The following is a 23,189-nucleotide window of genomic DNA, read 5'->3' on the forward strand; positions in this document are numbered from 1 at the left end:
TCATTCCAAAATTTTTATGTTGTTGGTAATTCGAAATTACGAACGAACTGGAGATCAAATTGGATAATACACACAATTTATTGTTTACGTTTAAAATATTAAGAGTTTGTACCGAATGGACGAAACTCATGTGTCCGGAGATCTCTGAGGTCGTAGAAATGGATACTCGGTATTGTATGCGTAGTTATAAGTTCAATTGTGGCTAATAAAATCTAAAAGCACCAATTTTATATGCTAATATAAAAATAATGTCTATCCACGTTGCTACCAAAAAATAGTAATAATTAACTACAATCATATCTTGGTGGGTGAACATGGTGGTTTAAATGTTCTCCGGGATTTTACCTACGAACCTAATCACTTAAGAAAACTTTGAAATGACTTCCCTTCACACGTCAATGATGTCGATTAACACAGTGGCTTGGCTCGACATTCCAGCTTTAGTTGCAAAACGGGAGTTTTAATCTCGGTAGTCTTCAAAAAAGAATCATTCTAGGACTCAAGAAGTGGCACAAGAACTTGAACTCGAAGTTGTACTCAAAGATGAACTTAAGCTGGCATAAAACCAAATCGCTACAGTATTATCTATTTAGCAAGACAACTTATAATCATGTCAACGTGGTCTAGTCAGAAGGACATCACCACATTTATATATGTATTAATCAGGCAACTAAAGAATCATCATAGGTTTATGATAGGGTATCATAGGTTTATGATAGTTTATCATAGGTTTATCATACTTTACTATTTAAAAATGTACTTTATATTGAATTAAAAATAGAAGTTTTGAATGAATGGGCTAATGTATAATTAGGTTTATTAGGTTATTATTCCCCACTGAATTTTGTTCCAAGAACATCGGAGAAAAGTAATACCAACCAGTAATATGTAACAGGATTGCAAAAATACATATAGAGATAAAGGGTTTGAATAGAAACCCCTAGCAAGTGACTTTGACACAGTAACTGGACTGAATATGTATCACATACTAACTGGTAACTAAAGAGATGACATGGCAAAACCAGCTATTAGTATTCCCAGGACTTCCTAATGGGTTTCGGTCAGACCCCAGTGTAATGCCATGTTAATCATGGTTGTTGCGATTATTGTAATAACTTGTTTTATAATTTCTTGTAATAAGTTCTCAAAATAACTAGTGAGTAAATATTTTAAGTAAATTTCAAAGTAACTTCAAATGTAACATAAACTGTAGGAGTCTGAGAAAACATTCAAATTTTAATTGGCCAAATTTGATAGATAAACATTAGTTTGCACCTTTCTACTTCTTTTTATATTACGTTTAAAACGAAATTTAACTTGCTAGAGGTTCCTGTTTAAAAACTTTTACTTACCCCAATAATACCCAATTTGGGTTGGCAGAATCAAAAACTTCCATAACAAAACTCCTTAGTTATTCATATAAACATCCTCCCAAGTAAATCACTCCATCTCTATTCATACGAAAGTTAATAGGAAGAGGGGCTCTTAAGTCTTCTAGTGTGTTTTATATAATGCAACTAAATATCGGTACCAGTTTTATATGTGTATTGTCGATTTTAAACAACTGCATTCTCTGATTTTAAAATTACTGATAGTAGGGAGTCCGGCCAAGACGTCAAAAAAAACAGACACAAGATATAATGTAATTGAGTTAATGTTCAGAGTACATTATTATTTTGTGAATTATGCAGCTTTTTGTATTAAATTCAAACTTATATACTATTCACAATGTATTTTATTTAAAATATGGATGTCTCATGTGAATGTATGCTTTAACACTAAAGTATAACAGTATTGTTAGCAGTAAAACGTAAAAGTACATATAAGTAAATATATAATGTCTTCCTCTTAATTTAGAGTTTCTGAGAACGTTCAATGGTAATTGAACACGTATGACAACCATTGAGCTTTAGTAGTGGTATTAATCCCACGTAGAAGACCGAAGCAAATCTTGTTTATCTTGGATGGAAAGTGACTAGGAGTGGAGACTTGTGGTGCATCACAACTTTCAGCTCATACTTGATGTCTGACAAATTAGTATGTGACGTAACCTGCAGACGGCGCAGGATATGGACCAGGATTGTCTTCATCATGATCATTGCGTACGACTTTCCTGGGGATACACGAATGTCTGTTATAGAGCAATATTACAGGTACAAACAGTGGGACACCTGCAATGACTCGTTAGTGCATTCGTCGAAGTTTTAAACAGTATATTACAGCATTAAAGAAATATGTTTATTACACTTATAGGTGCTACATTCCAACAAAATTAAGTTACTCTTACTATGTAAGAGTAAGTTAACAACTAAAAAGAATTTATAACAACACAAGTTTCCTAGACCAAAAACATGCACATCAATACAATATTTACTAAGTATATTGTATATATTACACCCACGAAGAAACGGCTTTGCTATTGTATCTCAATATTAGGCCTACACCGATCTAACCAAAATTTTGAACAAAAATAAATAGGAACAATTCAATTTTATGTTTTACAGAGGTAATTCGGCCTTATTTCTATCAACTGAGTAGTTTTTATCCGCACTAAATAATATATTTAATAAAGTTAAAACAGTGACATTAAAAAGGATTGACTTTAAATTTTATTTTCAATACGTATTTATTATTTTAATTTTATTTCATGCAGTAATGATTCCCATTAGGAAATGCTTCCTTATTTCTTTCTTACTACCACGGATAGCGTTAAATAATGAATGAGAAACTCATTCAAAATTTTTGAAAGATCGTATTGGTGAAATCATAAACCATTGAAAGAAACACTATTGAATTTGGAATATATCACCACCCCATATACCAGGTGAGTTTTTTTAAGTGATCCAATAGCTAACTTTTTAATCACACGACTTAGCACCACACTTTAAGTTTGGATACACTTTTAAATTTTTTATGGAACACCCTGTATTTTATGTTGTTTTTAGATTCTACTCTACAAAATAAGACATTTTTGCTTTTTGAGAGTTTTTCAATATCTCTAATGGTTCAGGAGCTACGTGGACTGGAAGTTTTCATCATCAGTGGCATGGACTTATAAAGCACGTTTAATCAATGTTAGTTTTATGTGTTGTTAGTGTTTTGTTATGTGTGTAGTTTGTATGTGTTTTGATATTAGACATATTTTACGCTGACCATTAATCATTTTGCTTTGATATTCATTTAACTTTTCGACTAAATGTTTAGTCAAAAAAGATTTGAGATAAAAATTTCAGAAGCAGCGACTTAGATAAATCACAGTTAAACAAACACATTTAAAGAATACATATTTTATTGAACACATTTAAAGATTATTTTTAGAATTATTATTGTAATAGCAATACCAAAACAAAGGACCTTTTCTAATAGCTTAGTAACTTTACGAGTTCAAATCAAATGTTCGAAGTGCCGCCCTTCTGTCTCAATTCACTTTCTGAGTCGTTGCACATACACTCTTTGTACCCTGATTAAAATGTCTTGGCCAATTGAGCTGCACTCGTTGCGTATCCTTTCACGCATGTCTTTGGGAGTTTTAGGGGGCGTGCGGTACACCTTATCCTTTATGGCTCCCCACAGAAAAAATCCAAAGCAGAAAGGTCAGGTGATCGAGGAAGGCCACACTACCTAATGGTTCGGATTTTTTCGGACTGATGATGAAAACTTCCAGTCCACGTAGCTCCTGAACCATTAGAGATATTTAAAAACTCTCAAGTGCAAACATGTCTTATTTTGTAGAGTAGAATCTAAAAACAACATAAAATACAGGGTTTTCTATAAAATATTTTAAAGTTGGCCATCATATTGGAAAATGGCGGCCTTCTTCAAAACATTTGAAAGTGTATTCCTGAGTGAATTTGGAACTTGCTGAAAATGCGCAAGTTCCAAATTTAAAGTGTGGTGCTAAATTGTGTAATTAAAAAGTTAGCTATTGGATCACTTTAAAAAACTCACCCGGTAACTTATATATAATCTATGAACCTTTTTATTTTCAGATTTTATACTTAACTCTTATTGCCTCTATAAAGATTAATAAGAACATTGCTGTATTCAGCTAACTAGAAATACCACTTTCCATGACATTTTGCTACTCGTACATTCTACCTTATAAATATAATTCATTTAGTAAATGACTAGTTCAAGTTTGTGTTAGAAGTCCTAAATGTTATAATGCCAAAACAATTTCTTACTAAATTTAATTAAAGGCCGCGGATTTTGCTGAATTTTAATAAACCTTTGTAAAATCATCCTATATAGCTAATAAATACATAGAATACTCTCTGAGCAGCTTTCGTGTTAAATTACTGAACTTTCAATGTCTATAAACATTCTACACAACAATTACAGATATATTAGTGATCCTAGGGCTTCACCATAATTGACATGATTATTTAACTAGTGAATTTCTACGACACTAGAATACCTGGCTCTATTAACATCACCTTATATTAACAATATAATACATTTAAAATTAAACAGTAAAATAATTAATAAAAGCATACCTATACAGTTCCGAGGACCAGCGCTGAACGGCAGGAAAGAGTAGTTGTGTCGTTCCTTTTGCTTCTCTGGGGAGAACCGTTCAGGCAGAAACTGTCTCGGATTTGGGAAGTGTTCTTTATCGTAACCCATTGTTTGGAGCGCTATTACTATGCGACTTCCGGCCGGCAGTGTGCATCCAGCTATAAAGTGTAATACTGGTTATTGAATGCATTCTTAATTTGTATCGTATTGTTATGGGTTTGCTTAAGTGAAACACACGGAGAGTATTGAATCAATAAAATATTTATAAGCTTAAAACTAGGCAGTCCTTAAATATAATGTAGTTTACAAAACTGTCACTTTTTATACTGTTAAAATACTATACAATACAATATTATATTGTCTATATATTTACACACGAGTGGATTTAAAAATGACACAGTTAATAACTATGAATACAATTCCGGTTGTCACGAGTATTACCACTAGTTGTAACTTAACAAGTAAACCTCTGGCTCATCTCCTTCGCTGCGTTGCAACAACTCCTTATACGGTTTAAGGTTATTGGTTCTTCCTTATAATAATATAAATTAGAATTTAATAGACTAAGGAGAAAGGTCACTGTGGCCACCCACTGCTCATGTATGGAGTGTAGGCGAAAATGGGCTCTCTCTCTCTCTCTCTCTCTCCCTCCCTCTCTCTCCAACGATGCTATTCTCCTATAATTCCTTATGTTACTGTCAGGGTCTAAATTTGGTGAGTTATTGAATGATAAATTGTACACATTTCTCATTTAAACTACTCTTATTGTGATTTACGCATTTTTTCGTATACTAAGTTTCATTTGTGCTTCTTATGTCAAATTCTTAACCTACATGTCAATCAATACTTAGAAAGCTATCTCCATTCTTCAGTGTTGATTTTGAAATGGATTTTTCTCAAATTTAGCTACCATAATCAACTTATCTCCTCTCGCTAATGTCGAATACTGTCTAAATACAAACAATACAAAAAGGGAGTAGAGTAATTTTACTTCGATCCTGCTGTAGTGGAAGTGTTTAACTACATTTAAAAACATTACAGTGAACATTACTAAATGAAAATAGACAAAATTAAATGTTTTAACACTCTTACTCACGCAATTTTGTATCCTTTGTTGCCTTTCTCATAATTGCTGAGATGCTTCCATGGAGTCTGATGCTCTCTAGGATGACCTGGTTCAGGTACGTCATGGCGTTAACGTCAGCAACAGTGACGTCACGGTCAAGGTCACCCATAACTCTCTGTATCTCCTCAAAGATATTGTCCTAAACACAAAAAAACAGGCCTGTGGAATCACAATTGGTGACTGGTACTCCGATATATTTGCAATATATAAGAAGCAAACTATATAACAATATGGCGTTAACCCTTATGGCCCATAGATTCTCCTGCTCATATAAATTATACCACTAAAGTTAGCAGTAATTGTATTACTATTAAGGTTTCCTATTGTTACTTCACGTTGCCTATTGATAAATTGCGTATAGAGAGGAAACGAATAGAAAAGACAATGTTGTCTCACCTGTATGTACCACGCCAACTTGAAGACTTCTCGTACGCAATAATGACCCTGGTACATGCCTATATGGTCGGTAGGTATAATTAAAGAATAGTTTATTGTGTCACCCACAACCATATACAATTTTACCAGTTACATTATTAGTTTTTGAAAGATGACGGCTGCTCAATATGTCAAAAAGAGGATAGTTACAGCTGAGCTACTAAAATAAAGGGGCAGGTCTGAATAGGAGTTTATCATTCTCATTTCGCTTATCATTGCTTTTGTTCGTTCACATTTACCGATATCTGATAGGATTTCAATATGGCGGCCATAAAAGTATTTGTTACGTTTACGATACACAGCAGATACACGTGTAAACGCATTATAAAACTTTGCATGATTATTTAATATGAATGAAACTATGTTTTAAGCCATATACAATCCATTCCATTTCATTCAACGCGTTATGTTAATTTATCATTAATTTTTATCATTTAACACTATGGAACAATATTGAACTATATATATACTGGAGGAATTTCACGATTAAAGCATAATTTGTATTATTCAAAAGTTTTTTTGTAATTATTAATTTTTAGATTTGTATAGTGCTTGGTACCAAATATTCTTTCAAATTCATGTACAAATACTGTATCAAGTGTGTGGAATTGACTATTACCCTAAAAACTAAACTGTGTTTTCAATTTTCTATTTTAAAGTGACATCCACACACTAGTCCACTTCCCTGCTAATGTGCTGGAAGGTATTTTTTATCAATTTTTTATATTCGTGTATCAAGACACCCTACACAATGATAAGATAAAAACAACTGAGAAATTGCTTATTAATCCCCTGATCAATATAAACCTCTCGTAATCATTCCCTAAATAGCTTCACTCTCTGGTTAGTTTATCCCACTGGTTAGCTAACCCAAACAAGCGCCAAACACCCATTAGTATGATCTGTGGTTAAGTCCCCATTAAACCATTATCAAGTAGTGGCAATATTAGAGGTAATGCCGTCCCGGTCTACGTTCTCAATATGGTTTTATATATTACATAAATTAAGAAAGAGCACATTGTGTTAGCTATGCATACAGATTTAAGATTTATGTCACATTATAATAAGATTTCCAGTGAATAATTTTCCGTTTTATACTAAAATATAACCGTGTATTTTCTATGAAAAACGGGACAATTTTCTAAGTAACATTTATGTTTTCTGTCCCATAGCACATGGAACCATTGTCTCCACAATAATAATTGTACTCTTGAAATACAGGTATTTCGGTCCACAACTAAGCTCCATTTTCGGCCAACAAAAACCATGACACCCGCTGCGTATGGCTAAGAGCTAATAAGGTAATTAGTAAGATAATTTGTTTATGTAACAGGATACGAGCCATACACCAAACATTTAGCATGTTTTTGCTGTTTTTAACAAATATTGATGCGGAGAGACTAGGCTTACAAGATTTTGTACTTCTATAAATCTGTATAAAAGACAAAATAACAAAATAGGGTATTGTTACCTGGACTTCTGGATGGTGCCCTAATGTCACCAGCAGAAAACACAAGGACTCATGAGCAGTGTCGGTTCCCTAGAACACACAATAAAAAGCAGTTCAATATTTTATGGGAAATTTGTATGCGTTTATTAAAAATCTCTATAGCCATTCCTTAGAGACAAAAATATGTTGGGGTAACGACCCCTAACCAATATGAACTGTAGTTCCAGTAATTTTTATAATTTTATTAATTCAAACTTACTTATAATTTATACAGAAATTATTGTTTATTGGTTTTATAAATATTTCATGGTTCTCTTATCGAGCTCTAAATATTTGAGAAACGACATAATAACTATTAAGTATAAATGTGTGTCAAAGTAAAGGATTAGGGCAGCAAGAAGGCAGTCTGATCAGGCTATAGACTCGGTGACACGTGATTCTTCGAAATGCGTTTAGTAATTTGTATTTTACTAATATTAGGTAATTCTAAATGTATTCAATAATTCATGATATATTGTGTTTGATATAAAAGTAGTGAGTACACTGTAATTATTGTTTTCGAGTATTGTATTCAGTAATTAATTGTAAAATATACTAGAATTTATGTAAGATTTTTAACAGTATAATTTATTAAATTGCTGCTCATTATGTTTTAGTTCACAAGAAAGGTTTGTTGCTTTAACCTTGCTCTATAAATGTTCATTAAATTCTTGTTTTATTACGTTAGAAGATGATTATAAAATAATAGAAAACTCAAACAGCCAATGTCTTGCATTAATTTTCTAGAACAATCACTTTTAACTGCAGTTGCTAGAATATTGCTTTTCAGAGCCACCAATTGTATTACAGTATTTATATATAATAGTATTCTCAATATTCCTCATCACGCAACCATAATTCAGCAAAAAATTAAAATCTATACTCTACTAGTTACTATAAACGAATTGAAATCTTCATTGCTATAAATTTTTTATACATTTAACCCATTCCGTAGTAACACTTCTTTTTAAATGCATTAACGGCAGTAAAATTGAAATATACGTTCTTTTCTTTTCAGGCCTAAATTTTTGGGTACTGCTACGGCGAAATAACTGATGATTTGGAAATTATCTAATCATTTTTTATGTTTTCAGATTGAGTTACTCTAATTAACAAAGACATAATTTGAAGTATTCAAATTTAGTATACAATTATTATAAAATATTCACTACTAGTAAACACAACTAGACCAAACTAAACAGCTTTAAAATAAAGAGAGGTTCTTTTAAAATAAAACGAATAGCCAAAGTGATTATTTGAAAAAAATTTAATAGGAATTCGATTTAAGTTTGGATTTCCAAAATCCCGTTTTGCTATTGAAGATTGAAAATATTGTTGCATTGCTTTTTTAGTTGTGTGGGAGTTTGAAGACTTGCTAGATACTATTTAAATAGTATACGGGTAGAGTTGATTCGACGTAAACGCTGATTTTAGCTCTAGTTCACCTTCATTTTCTTAGTGCAGCATCTGATATCTAGTGCTGTCATAGACTTGAATCCTGGAACTGGAGTTGAATTTCACATTCACATTGAATCAACCTTTCATACCATAGATAAGTTAAGTGTAGATAACTCGGTTACTCTACCTGGAGATCTCGTCTAAAACCTTGTAGTGCTCTCAATTGTGCACCTGATACCAATGAGAATAACCCTTCACCTAGTGTTATATTTTTATGCTAGATGGCCCTGGTATTGACACGATGTAAAAAGTTTATTTTGAGATTTTTCATCGACAACATTCTTGGATTTCTTCAGGCGAACAAGCCTGTGACAGCGTCATAATCCATACGCTGCGGTAAGAGGAAGGTTAAATAGAAATCGTTGATAATGACAAAGCTCTGACATAATAATATCCTTATGTGTTTGTGTTGGAGAAGGTGATTAGTGTCTCTATTTCAATGGTTTATCGTAAAGGCCGCCTAGAGTGAAACAGGGAATATCGCAAGGCTGCATATTGGAGTCTACTTGTCTAAGAAAATCTTCACATGGCAGCCTAGTATTAACAGAATATATAGGTTAATAACTTCCTTGTAACCGTGGTCTAAAGAAATACCATACTTCTACTAAAAGTAAGTATGTATATTTTGTGCCATCTTAAATATTATTAATTTATTTTTATAAGACTTGCATTTACCCATTACCCAAAATCCACACGAGATACAAAAACATTGTTTATAACAAACTGTTGAAGAATTGTTATATTCCAAAACGTTCAAATTTTTGTCCCTGACCTCATATATAACAGAGGAAGTTGTGATATTTATTTCAAAATTTAAAATGACCGCAGTAACGAAACGAATTAGTTTACACATCTGTTTAACGAATTCGTATAAGATCGATTTTCGTAGTAATATTTAACTTGTTTAGGCTTTTTGCTTAAAGCCGCGCTATATAGAATAAGCATGTAACCCAGGGATGCTCAGAATATCAAGAAAGACTTAATATAACACTTTAAATATCTATCCAAAATTTAATTAAAACTAAAAAAATTTTAGCTTTTCATGGTAATAATATTATCAGCTCAATATGTTTACCTTTTTCAGTAAAATTTAAATACAAAGCTAATTTATTTTAAAGAATTTTTAAAGCATTGTTTTATTTTAACGCTTGTTATGGTTTTGTTTACATTGCTGGTTGAATGTTTTCTTCAATAATGGTACGAAGACTATAAATTTAATTTAAAAGTTTCATAGTTACTAACATTCTAACATTACTACGATAAACAAACCACTTTTATTTTAACACAACGAAGAAGGCCTTGTTGTCGGAAAACCTTGACCATAAAAAACAAACTGTAAGAACTAGTCAGAAGAGCCCTTAGTTATCAATCGGTAAATAAACTTTTAATATGTACATTTCTCGTAACTAACAAAACATTTATATATTTTTTAACGTCATTTATATATATATATTACTCTTAGATATTTCGTTTGTATGCAACTCTCACGGATCAATGTTAAAATATTTATGTATATTAATTAAAGTGTAAATTAGTTCTTTAATTATCTTGGTGGTCAGAGGGTTATGAATAACGAAGGCTACTCCTCCATACCCATCTTCTATTTCTAGTCGCAATATTTTGAAATCGTTATCTCTGAGTGTATCTTGTGGATTAAGCCATGTTTCTTATAGGATTGCAATATGAGTCTTGTCTTTTGTCATATAATGAATAAGTTTTGGCCACTTTTACGTGATAAATCTTAAGCTCAATTCAATCATATTTAATTGAGTATTTTCTTCTCTGTTCATTGCCGAAGTTTTATGGATTATGACTAAGGCACACCTCAGTTTGGAGACTATTTGTTCGTTTCCAGTTTTATTGAATGTGTTTTATGAAATGTCTGGATTGTATTTCGATATTTGTGAGACCCCAAAGATCTTGAAGAAGTTGTTTTTAGTAAGTCATCTTCATTTTACTTATAATATCTTCTCGCCTTAAATTTTGGTTTGCAGGTTGGTAGATTGTATTGTTGGAGATCATAATAATAACGTGTAGTTAATTTTCATATATATATATATATATATATATATATATATATATATATGTATTTATATATATGTATATATATATATATATATATACATATATATATGTATATATATATAATACATATAATGTATATATGTATATATATGTATTTATATATATATGTATGTACGTATATATATATATATATATATATATATATATAACAATTCGGTATAACTTCCTTTAATGTTTCGGCATTTACCGTTTTCGAAAAGGTATAATAAAAAATAACACAGCAGACAAACAAAATTAGCATAAGTGAATTAAGCTGTATACCAACACTGGCGTAAATTAAAATGGCCTTTACTACACACTATTGGTCATATTTTCTTGATCTTGGCAATAAGGAAAACTCAACATTGGGACCTAAATATAGTTTACTCGAACCAGAAGCGTTCATATTCATTAAACATTTTATTCCTAAATTCATTTATACATACACGGGCGAAGACTTCATACATACACTTGCGTGTGAAGCTGCGGGTAACTAACTGCTATAACTTATACTGCTATAAATAATAACACTTTTATATTTTATATTAGTATTTTTAGGTTTCAGTTATTGGTTTTGTCATTACAAAAATCTATAATCTAATTCTTTTTATTCTTTAATTTCATTGAATACCCTTTCTAAGCAATCATTATCACCAACGTCTTTATTTCATTCAGATGGATCCTTCACAACATAAATAACACTCGATGTACACTAATTTAAATAAACTGCATTGCCTATTGTGAAGGCGCAAAATAAAGTGCTTGAAGTAGTAGTCAGGTAATTTATGGGAATTGATAAATGTACCCACCTCGTAGTTTTAGTTAAATATTTAGCTCATAATTTTTAAGATTTATAAAAATATAAAAAAAATTATTGAGAATGGATAAACTGCCATTAAGTATTTCGTCTATATCTCTCCATGAAATATCCTTGACGTTATACCCTAATAAAAAACAAACAAAATATTTATAGCATATTTTAATACTTTAAAAGTTCCTATATTTGGTAACCCTATTACAAAAGTTTATAAGTAAGTAATATACGATTGGGTTATGGATATCAAGTTATCATTCTAAAGTAGATCTCACGTCAAAAATAATTCAACCCCAATTTACAAAAAAAAAAAAAAAAAAAACTGTTTGAAACAAATGATTCTAACATGCCAGGCAAGAGTATAGTAGGATTTCGTATATTTACCATCGTTGTACATTACAAAAATATAGCACTACGTTCTAACGATTGAAATCTACAATCTCCTTCAGGTTTCAGAAAACCCTATTACGTAAAAAAAACTTACAATAGAAAACAGTTGTAGCAATTAACCACTAGCCAAATGTTTAAGTGGTACATGATTGGTACAGGATCGGCATGAAGTCCACACTTGATAGAATGAATCCAAGCGATATTACTGCACATGATCCAATTATTAAAAAAGTGGTTTTTTTTATTTGAATTTTTCTTTAATCGTGACAAAAAAAATATGTCTCCTGAAGCAGCCAAACTGATACAATGAATCAAAGTCTTCATAATAAAGGTAATTCTAGGCGGAATACGATTAATTTAAATTTTGGTGGAAATAGCACTTATGAAACCCATAGATTTAAAAGAAAAAAAACATTAGATGCTCCTCTTATTTGCAATACAGCTCACTTATTTTACGTGCAAAAGACTTTTATTAGTGCTCATTTTAAAGCTTATTTCAAGCACTACAAAACCCTTTTTTATTAGAATGCCTAAAATGCATCTGCTCGCCGCTAGATAGCATTGACCACATCGATTAAATTTCAGACAAAATAAAAAACGGCTTTGATCTTTAATATCTAGCTTAATATTGCACTTAGAATACTTTATAAAAAAAACCAAATCGTTCATTTTTCTACCTGCTACAATTTTTTTTTTTATAAAATTTTTGATAAAACGTATATTTCTGGAGATATTTGCAAAAGACAGATGAAAAACGTGACAAAATTGCGAATTGTCAATTGCCAATAACTTGAAAATTATTGGATATTTCGAAAAACTTTACAGATGATTTTTTGCTTAAAATTAGGCATTCTATCGATATCCGAGGTTATCTTGAAAAAATAAAAATTCACCCCCGAGAAGGGGTGGCAACCACCCCCAGGGTGGTTGCGGAATTCAAATCATTTTCACTTTTGAAGTTAAGGGTAAGATGAACCTAATTCCAAAATTGCATGCAATTCGGTTCACAGTAAAAAAATTCGGAACAATAATGCTTCAATGACTGCACTAAATACTACAATCAGTAAGTCACACAAGCCATTGAGATTTTGTAAACTTAACACACAGAAATTAATTTAATAATGATTGGTATATCTTTAAAAAAAGGTTAGCTATAGTACGATGTTACAGTTAGGAATGTACTAAGGTAACAACTATTGCATATTTTATTTGAAATTATTATTGAAACATACTGTATTTATTGTAACTATCCGTGTTAATTGTTCCTTGCAGGACTCAACTAGGATTTAAGACAAAGAAATGACGACAGTGTGTTTGGTAGTATGCGACCATCAATTAAATGTAAAATACTACACATCACTATGGACCAAATAAGACCAATGTACAAGAAGTGAGGGAAATGTTAAAAATACTCGTATAATGCTGATACTGGTTAGTAGCCTTCGTGTTATTCGATTTATATATCCCAGTAAGCATACTCCTCAGGAGGGTTCATTTCTGGGTAATTTGTACTTCTCGTTAAATCTAAAATGGGTACAGAAAAATCCGATGTGTCACTTATCTGGGCAACCTTATGGATTTCCAGGAGCTGCACAATGTCGAGATTCTAGGTAGATCGATAGGTCTAGCCTACTGTGGGAGATGACTGTTGGAGTTGGTGGAGCCCCCCTGCTTTGACTGGAAAGGCTGGTTCATCGCTGACGAACGCGGCAGCGGCAGTACAACTGAACGTTACGTCGTATGGAACGTACGAAAGCATCTGTTGTTTACATTGCTTTCCTACCTTAGAATGATAATATTTTGGCAGGATGTGACTAGAATCAAACAATAAATAATGTATCCTAAATTTAATGTTATAAATTAAAACTTCTATTAACTAATTACATAAAAATACGATTGGTATGTTTACAACGTAAGAAAAAGGATGATGCAATCAAATGTTTGGCTACAGTCAAACAGAGGGAAACCGAAGCGCCATTTCATTCTAAATAACTCAATTATGGATAAAACTGTATATTTCCTCTTTTACACAGTTAGTGTCTGTGAGCAGCTTTATCACACACAAAAACCCAGTTGGATAGTTACTGCCTAAATCATATTATATAAGAACTGAAAGAGTTGATTTGTTTTAAAGTGATAGAATTATTTTGAAAACTCAATACTTTACTGAAAGCATTTACAAACCCAATAAAATCTGTATTAACACAAAGGGCGATATCAATTTTCATCCAGACCCATTACTTCATTTCAGGATATAGTAGTACATAATTATTACAAGACGTGGTTTTATGGGTGGATTTCAAACGAATACTGTATATTTTAAACTCATAATTTGAATATGAAGCATGGCATTACACATTTCAGGTAGGAATGAGTTTTAATAAATGAATGTGATTAATGGGAAAAGCAATGTTTCCACACGATGGACAGAAGCGTGAATAGGGCTAAGAAAATTAAAACAATAACTTTTAGGTGGTATTATACGTGCAAATTATGCAGTTTCAACTAGAATTTTACTGAAATCGATTCAGAAACTAATAAATGATCGAATAGTGTAGTAATTTAAAATGAGTAGGGCAACAATGTTCACCAATAGTTACCAATATAAAATGGATAGCTATGGATGAAGGTATAAATAAATGAAGCTATGGGAGCCATAAATAGGAAGTAGGCTTCATTCACATCCGGTGTGTGGTTAGAATTCGAGGCAACCTAGTTTGTGTTTGCAAGAGTATGCACGGGATTGTAACGTGCATCGTAAACATGTAAACGTTATTAGCATGTAGCTGCAATAGGGAATACATAGGCGAGACAAAAAGACCACTAAACGTAAGGATAAAAGAACACAAAGAAAACACGAGAAAGGGTTTCACAGAAAAGTCAAAAATTGCACACCATTGTTGGTCCGAAGACCATCATATGAATTGGGATGAAGCCCACATAATACATCGGGAACCACATTTCTTCAAAAGGAAATTAATTGAGGCAACATACATTAAATTGGCAGACCAACCAATCAGTCAACCATCAGTCGAGATTAGGCCGCTTTGGTTGCCAATTCTAAAAAATGAACTAAAGAGAAAACCAAAAGTATCAAACGGATCGGATATTTGTAATAAACCAATGCGGAGTCACAATATGGTTTTAAGAAGTTCATCTCGCATGAACCAATAATAACGAAAGGGCCCATTCCTGTTCCCCTTACCTTGTATTTCCGCCATCTTGTTTTAGCCAGCCGTCACGATTGCCATTGGCTAGTCCCTCTGGTCAGTCGTAGGTGGTTAGTAGACGAGTGAAGACGTATTGTGACCTGTATTCCGTAGTTTAGTTTTAATGATTAGTGTTTTGTATAGTTTTGTATTGAGTGCATGTCTTTAGTGTTAGTGAAGTTGACAACAACATGTACGTTGTGATTCCTGACTTAGGCGTGCACCACGCTTTAGCAAGATTTGTTTATTTTAACCTAGTTTGTAATTATGTATTAGGTTAGTTCTCTACCTGAAGAAGAGATCAGATTGCAGATCTCGAAACGTAGTGTTACTGTTTTTTTGTTTCACTGAACGATGGCAAATGTCCGGAAAAATCCTGTTTCCTTAGCATGTTTAGTTTGACGGGAACATCGGCATAATGTAAGCCATAATGACTTGTTTTAGCCTTGAGGTTACATGCAGATTAGGATTGTCTTTAAGATTTATCTATAAACTCCTCCCACTTTCTATCTTTTTAAAACTAAATTTTTACACTGATACTGTACCGTGCCGCAGTTCTCTGGTATCCACCCGGTAGCATCTTCTGGTATACCGAGGTTCCGAACCACGTTTTTTATTGAACCTAGAAACGAATAATAAGGATTCAGCAAAATCTGTGGATTAGTAACAAGACTAATACTCTGCTGAGTTCTAAGCTACTCTCTGTGACAATAATGGCTAAAACAAACGCAACTTAAAAACAGATAACCAATGCTGTTTTACATTAGTAACCTCCTGGTAATCTCCTGAAATAGAATATAAAACAACGCTTCTATGAATACGCTTGTTGAGACACTCTGTCATATTTACGAAACAATAAATCAAGAATCTTTATTTCCAAAAGACATTACAATCATTTGTTAACACAAAAACATACCACAAAATTATATAAAATTGCAATGGATAGACAACTCTGAGCTAATAGATGAGTTGAGGTTGCCATCTTTAATTAATTAAACGCAGATGAGCTTGGCAGCTCCTCTTTCGGATTAAAATATATACAATTAGAATAATTAATAAACCATACCAATATTTAAAAAAAGCACGAAGAATTAAGTTGTATTTCGTAATACAAATCTGAGTGCGGCCCTGGTGCCAAATAAAGGCTAATAATCCAACATAGCTTTACTTTCTCACTCAGGACGTTTTCGCACTGCTGTTGGCGGTGACAAAACCCTGCTTCTGAAGTTTTCAGTTTGTCGTTTGTTCGTGTTTGTAACGCTTAGGTCAGTTATGACTTTTTTTAAGAACTTTAATTCTCAGTACTATGTATTTAATGATTAGTGTAGTGTCCACAATTAATTTGTTGGAAAAACAACTTTGTATTTTATTTGTAAATGAAATACTCTCAAATCACAGGTCACTTCTGAAAAAACGTTGCAACATTTCAAAAATCTATGCAATCTTAATGTGAAATGTTATTTAGATTAAAAATCCGAATGAGGCTGCTGTTCTATCAACTTTCAATTAATGCTACACATTACTTAGGGCAGTTACTTAAACTGTCATTAAAGGAGATTTCTCCAAAATCACGAGGACATTTGTCTCTCCATTTCTCACGTAGTACAGTCCCAAACGAAATGTTTTAAATATCTATCGATTATTCAAATGAATAAATGATTTATGTCCATCAGCATCATACAACAGAAATTACAAATACATAACCTGGAAATTGACTGGCCACGTAACCAGTAGTGTGGCCAGTTTTTATAAGGCAAAGATACAATAATATTTTTTTTCAGACTAGCACATAAAGTTTAAATATTCAAGAAAGACACTCTCTGCAATGCTTGTGATTTTAAACTTTGAAATAGACTACTTAAATATTGTAATAACTATTTAATAATTTGAATTGTGAAAAAAATTTCCAAATATGAGTTAACATTAATTTATGACATACTGTATGTTATGGAAATAGTTTAACTATATTAACTAATTACCTGATTCAAAAACTCTACATCATGTTTAGTCATTAGCCAACTTTTCAACAGTGAACAAAATTTCTTAAGTCTAATGCTCTGTCTTAATAATAAGGGACTTGATTAAAATATTTAGTTGCAAGGTAACTATAGGAATGCCTAAAAATGGATTTGTTTTCTTTACTTGGTCTAAAATTACCTGCAGAACAGCTCCTAGGTTATAGTGATATATTAAATTATTTTATTTATTGTCACTTCTCCTGTAGAACAGACTTAAAACTTTAAACACAAAAATATAACGGAAATGGTGTGCGTTGTACAGTGACCTTCTACTGTAGAGTCGTTTCTACACGTAAAAAGGGAATGTGTCCCTATTTTCGCCCCTTTTCTCATATATAAGTAAATAAATTTCTCATATATAAATTATTCATCCATTCATTCATTTATACATTTCCATTGCTAATCACACTTAAAAATACAACTTAGTGTTTGTGCTTCCACATATCAGCGACTAATGTATTGTAGCTCTAGCAAATATCTTGAAAGTGGAAATGTCTGATGGACTTTAGGTTTTTTTTTAGGAAACAGAGGATTTTCTTAAAAATGCTCTCCATGTAAATAATAATTACAGTCTTACATAAAACTCCATTTAAAATAATTTGTATAAAAGTAAGAGTACATGACAGACATTTATTTATAAACTATATTATTTATTTCGAGAGGCGGCCAGTGAAAAAGTTACGTACTAATGCAGAAGGAACGATGTGTATAAATAATTAGGGTTCATAATGTAGTTTTGTTACTATACAAAGTATAGTGTTCCTTAGATAGGAGAATTAGTTTATAGTTTTGAAATTTAGCGCGCTTTAACGTAAGATTCAAACCAGAATACATTTCAAAAATTTTGAAAAACATAAAATATAAATGAAAATGATTTTAAACATCTTATCACGCATCTTATCACTGAAAACCACCGATTAAAAATTTAACCCGGATGCTTTTAGTTACTTTTAGGACTAGATATGAAGACTTTACCAAGAAAAAAGATTTATATATATATATATATATATATATATATATATAAAATCATCCTCATAGGCCCCAAGAGTACTCCGGCAAACAAGGTATCCTTCTACACAATTAACCTAATCAATCTCAGCATAGAATTATTTTAATTTATTGATATATGATTAAATACTAACACCAAGCACCTAAATCAGCTTATCTTGGTGTGAATAAAGCGATTTCTTGCATTCAAATATACACTCATAATATCTCCACTATCTTTGCAGACATAGTAAAAAATGTAATTTTTTTCCGAGATCAAAACAAGCAAGCAACACCAAAGTTGGTTTTATTTCTTCAGAAATAGTCACTAAAGTGTGGGAAAAGGTTTTTATAGACTATAAACGTTTCTTACCAAGATCCACAAAAGATCATTAATATATTCTGATAGTAATTGATGCGTTTACTAAGTATTCAACTTTTCTACCAGTTAGAGATGTAACAGCCAACTTAAACGTATCGTCGCTGTTAACTAAACATTCCATCTCTCATTTCTCAAGTTTCTTGAGTCAGACAATGCCCCTCAATTCAGATAAAGAATTATAGCAGACATGTGTTTGAACTATGGCGTTCGGCTCTTTTATACCGTGCCAAATTATCCGAATCCATCTCACACAGAAAGATTCAACAAGGCGTTAAAGGTAGCGATTAGGATTTTCTACAAACAAGTCTCTGGGGCCTAAATATTCAGTTTTTCAATTAGCTTACAATTGGGCTTCTGACTAAAACCCTAGACCTCTCCCGCCAGCAGTGCATGATATCAATTATAAATTAAGGTAATTACGGTATAATTCTTTACTTCTGCAGCCAAAGCGAAACTAATTAATCCAACTACTGGAAGATTTATCTACTCGGCCCTTGTATCAAAATAAAAATATTTTATTTACCACGGAATAAATGCCCAGAGGGAATCTGTGTTTGAGTTCCTTCCTTTGATGATATTAGTATTAATTTTTCGCTTTACTCTTTTCTTTTTTCACATATTATCATTGAGACTCATTTTCCGATCTGTCTCAGATATCCACCGCTTGGTCTAACGTTCTATGTATTCATCTTTAGTGGTCAGCATTCCGTGTTCGGACAGTGTCCGAAACTTTATGTTGTGTATCACCGGGATCTATATGAGTGGAAGGAGTTTTATTTCGGAATGTTATCACCAAAATTTGTTAGTTCACATATTTTGTATTCTCATTTAGTGCTTTTTTCTATAATTTATTTTGTTTTTTTTTTCCATAGACGAGGGCACCTTCCACTCTAATGAACCTTTGGCAGCTGCCTGTTTCTAGACCAGACGTAGGAATGTACAAACAAATTCATCAACAAATCACACAAAAGTAATGGATTCTCACCTGTTCTAACTCTATCACTTTTTTATTCTTCTTCAAGGATAAATTATTATTGTATGGATAAAGAGGTTTATAATATTTTCTAGTTGAAATTTTATAGTAATGTTATGTTTGAGGGTTTATAATGTTTGTTAGTTAGTTATTGTCATGGCTATTAATCGTTCATAAAATAGCTAAGTGATGGCCTAAAGGAATACCCGTAAAATAGGTCATTCATCAATAAATATACGTGTGCGTTTCAAAAACTAGTTTAAAACGGGTAGTAAGCTAGGTTTCTTAATAATAAAGTTAATTCTTTGCCACATAAACGAGTGACTGACCATACCCAATTCTTTACCCCTTCTCTACCAACTATTTTTTTCACAGTTAGGTTAAGGTTGTTTGGTATTGCATGTGTGTTCATTTATTTGGTTGCTTTTTATTGTAACATATTAAAATGTAACATGACAGGTGCTGAAGGTGAGTAGGCTTAGAGATTATGAATGAAGTCCGAATTGCACCTAAAGGATTACCAGCGTGCACAAGTCTAATACATGCCAAGTCTAATGCACTCAATTAGTTTTTCATTAGAATTTGGAGCAGGTGGGTGTGCACTTTCAGTAAGCCCTAACGTTTCCTAGTGCAAATTCTTACAAATATATACAGTTTGATAGGAAAATTGATTAAATTGATGTTTTTAGAAGTACTAATAGCAATTAGTAAAAGACCGTAAACAATACCTAGTATTTAAGAATTGTCTGTATACAATTGCCTTATCCCGTTAATAATGGAAGCCTGCCATTTGTGCTCCATAACATACCTTTTAGTACCCCTAAATAAAATGCATCCTGATATCATGTGCCTAAAAATCTTTTTTTTCTGATAATATACATATATATCTAAGAGTAAAAACGTAGTACACCAACCAGGGGTTATCTGCTCCTCACTACCAAAATTCCAAATTGTGCGGCATAGGCATTTGATTGAGTTATTATGTTTTGTTGCCTGGTTATATGTACTGGTTTCTTAATCTATCATTAACCAAGTTGCCACTACTGTTCAGGAGGACGTGGACAAGTAGAAGACGAGGACGATGCCTGGAAACCCGTGGCAGCAGTATTGGTTTGTATTGTATTGTGTGTTTATGGTTAAATGGTATGCATATTTTTCCTAACTAATTATACAAATGTATTATAATCTTTCACGAAGTATTTCATAATTTAAATATGTACTAATTAAGTAAACATAGGGGTTACGGAGTTTAGAGTTTTTAAACATGTTTGTTCATTAGATTCGTTCAACCAGTGCGTAATATATTAGATAGTTCCATATTTTATTCATATTATTATTATAAGAGTAAAATATAATTTATTATATAAGTTATTAATAATAACATAAATTAATTACATTTAAACATTTCACAAAAATGATGTGTCAGACCAAGGTAGCCTTGTTTTCGAAAGGCCTCACAAAAATAAAAATTTGTTAAATATTGGTTTATGTGTTAAAATGTAATTAAGTTAACAGTAGCCAATACAAACTCCTCAACAATAATAACCTACTATAATCTGTTCATCAAAACGGGAGAGAGAATTTGAACTAATTACTAATTCTGGTCACATTACCGGTTTTATTTGGTTAAATGCGCCTCATGACCGGCTATAACAAAATATATAAAAATAACAGTTTTCACATTTCATCTCTGCTAACTCGCAAAACGTGTTTAGATTTAATATAAAAACGTATTTATTCTATCACAATTTAAATCTACGTTACAATATATAATAAACAGTCTATATTTTATTATGAGTAATTATATATGATTAATTTTTCGTAATACCAATTGATAAAAACCATGCCCTAGTTGATTCATTATTACATACTATGATTTTTATTCCATTTGTGATATGTGTGGTTTGGCGTCGGAGTTATAAATAAATAAATAAAAATGCCTTTTATTTAGAGCGTCTCTCAGTACAAACTGCTTTACAGAGCAACTCAAGTCCAACTTAACACTAAGAACTTATACTAAGGTTGGATATTCTAATTAAATCCATAAATAATCTATAGCTAAATGGGTGGAGTTAACATACGCAAAAGTCACTTACAACTAGTTAACATAAAATCCATTAATTTAGACGTAAATCTAGACAGTGATTGTGTGATTTTCAAGCTACCGGGTACAATTTGGGGCCAAAGTAGGAAAAGCTCCTCCCACCGACTTAAAACCTTACTCGGAAAGTGAAGCTGGTTGTCCTGGCGACTGGTACGTTGGGAGACCTCCTGTCTTTGCTCAAGTTTTTCACAGAGATAAAGAGGTTCCCCGAATGTTAGGGCCTTGTGGATCATGCAGACTGTAATTATTCTGCATATCTTTTCCATACGAAAAATATTGGCCACATTTCGATGAGAGGACACATGATCAAACCTTTTTAGACAGAATACAAAACGGACGGCTGAGTTTAACACTCTCTACAAACTTATTGTCACAATTGTTGTTCTATAATAATCTCGTAATTTTGATGTCTGGTAGGGTTTAATAATTTTACAAAAAAGCAATAAATGTGTAGTAAAATAATATACATTATTTCACAAATAACCAACAAACCCACACAAAAGGTGAGAAAGCGGAACCTCAAACGGAACGGAACCTGTAACGCAAGTCATAAAATGTTTACTACTCAGCGGACAACTGGAAAAATAGTAGCCGGTGGTGGGAACTTAAACTGGTATATATCAAAAAATAAATTTGCTTGGAATCCAAAGGACACCAGTATGCCATTTGAAGGTGAATGCTCACTGAAAGGTTAGTGAAGTGAAAGGTGTCACAGCTAAGATGGATACTCTGCACATCGTTATAAAATTCAATATAGAAATATTATTGTTAATATGTTATGTGTGTTAATATGTTAAGGCTGCTTGGCTTCATTGAAAAACCCCCGTTCAAACATTGTGAATTTATGAATCTACACGCTCTAGCTAAAAACAGTTAAAGTGTTTTACAGCACTTTTCAAAGGAAAATTAAGTGTTAAAAGCAATTTTGAATTTTTTTGAAGTTTTATTCCCTACGAATATAGCTAAAATGCTAAACCAGTTAATTATATAAATTAATACTTGGTGTGAAACTTCTGAATCAATTTGCAAACATTGTTGATTGCGCACGTGGATCTAACGACAGTGAAATTATTTGAGTTATAAATATGCAATAGAGTACATGAATAAAACATGTACTTTTAATGCCAGAGGTGGTGATTATTTATTATTCACAAGACGGATCCATTAAATTATTATAGATTTGAATTATATCTTTGTTAAAAGTGGCAGCATATTTCCACAG

General features: G+C 32.1%; 1 protein-coding gene across 1 annotated transcript; it reads right to left on the minus strand.

Moving 5' to 3' along the window:
* Positions 1–1,955: 1,955 nt before the first annotated feature.
* Positions 1,956–22,200, minus strand: LOC124366762 (cytochrome P450 4c21-like). Its single transcript, XM_046823363.1, has 6 exons — positions 22,086–22,200; positions 16,049–16,125; positions 7,551–7,619; positions 5,615–5,783; positions 4,497–4,676; positions 1,956–2,113 (listed from the first exon to the last, which is right to left on the minus strand). Exons 1-6 carry the CDS (start codon positions 22,198–22,200, stop codon positions 1,956–1,958), a joined length of 768 nt encoding a protein of 255 aa, XP_046679319.1.
* Positions 22,201–23,189: the final 989 nt, after the last annotated feature.

The sequence above is a fragment of the Homalodisca vitripennis genome, chromosome 7 (genome assembly GCF_021130785.1).
Source record: "Homalodisca vitripennis isolate AUS2020 chromosome 7, UT_GWSS_2.1, whole genome shotgun sequence".
Classification (NCBI taxonomy): Eukaryota; Metazoa; Arthropoda; class Insecta; order Hemiptera; family Cicadellidae; genus Homalodisca; species Homalodisca vitripennis.

What these genes read in the sequence shown, in the direction of transcription:
- LOC124366762 (XM_046823363.1), bottom strand. Translation starts at nt 22,200, where the DNA reads ATGATCCACAAGGCCCTAACATTCGGGGAACCTCTTTATCTCTGTGAA. An exon ending in TACCAGAGAACTGCGGCACG is followed by an intron (nt 7,620 to 16,048) that starts GTACAGTATCAG and finishes TGTGTGTTCTAG; the next exon opens with GGAACCGACACTGCTCATGA. An exon ending in GGCACCATCCAGAAGTCCAG is followed by an intron (nt 5,784 to 7,550) that starts GTAACAATACCC and finishes TTTTGTGTTTAG; the next exon opens with GACAATATCTTTGAGGAGAT.